The 757-nt window shown below is 51.9% G+C and overlaps 1 protein-coding gene across 1 annotated transcript in view; it reads left to right on the top strand.

The window, feature by feature from the left end:
* The window catches only part of PTSG_08654 (uncharacterized protein), a gene marked incomplete at its 3' end in the record, with an annotated part of 10,990 nt that extends 10,490 nt beyond the window's left edge, over nucleotides 1-500 (top strand). Inside the window, exons 18-19 of the mRNA XM_004990387.1 lie at nucleotides 80-174; nucleotides 432-500. Coding sequence (XP_004990444.1) covers nucleotides 80-174; nucleotides 432-500 — 164 coding nt within the window. The remainder of the gene's footprint in view (nucleotides 1-79; nucleotides 175-431) is intronic.
* Between the last annotated feature and the right edge of the window lie 257 nt (nucleotides 501-757).

Here is a 757-nt window from a genome sequence, read left to right on the forward strand (position 1 = left end):
CGTGCGCCTGCGTGGTCGTGCGCCTGCGTTTTTGTGTATCTGCACGTATGTGCGTGCGCGTTGCGTGTTGCGCGCGTAGCATCCATTGTCTCACGCCCGGGTGATGTTTTTCTATGTCATGTGAACGTTTCTCCACAGCCAACCAGCGCTCAATTGAGCGTCACGCCACAATTGGTGAGCAACACTCACCATTTGTGTGTGTGTGTGTGTATGTATGCCTTCTGTGTGTGTCTGTGTGCGTGTGCGTGTGTGTGTGTGTGTGTGTGTGTGTGTGTGTGTGTGTGTGTGTGTGTGTGTGTGTGTGTGTGTGTGTGTGTGTGTGTAAGCCTACTGCATCCCTGTGCGTGCGTCTGTCTCCACTACAAGAACCAATCGCCAACCCTCATCACCTTCTCATCCCTGGTGTGTGGTTGTCTTTGCGTTTGGTGCAGCCGCTTGTGATTCCAGTTGTCGGCGACGGCTGGCAGGACCAGGCTGAAAACGACCCACTCACCATCTGATGCAGTCTTGATGTTGATAATGATGATGGTGGTGATGGGTTTGGCAGTGTGTGTGTGTGTGTGTGAGTGTGTGTGTGTGTGCATTGTCTTCAACCACTTGGCTTGTTGTGTGTGTGTGTGTGTTGTGGTGATTGTACATAAACACAGAAAGCTCAGCCGCCCACTTCGTTGATCGTACACACACACGCACGCACGCACCATCCGCCGTTGCTGTGTGCTGTCGAATTTGTATTTCACTCAGAAGCCAAAAAAGGTAA

This window comes from Salpingoeca rosetta (assembly GCF_000188695.1).
Source record: "Salpingoeca rosetta unplaced genomic scaffold supercont1.24, whole genome shotgun sequence".
NCBI lineage: Eukaryota > Choanoflagellata > Craspedida > Salpingoecidae > Salpingoeca > Salpingoeca rosetta.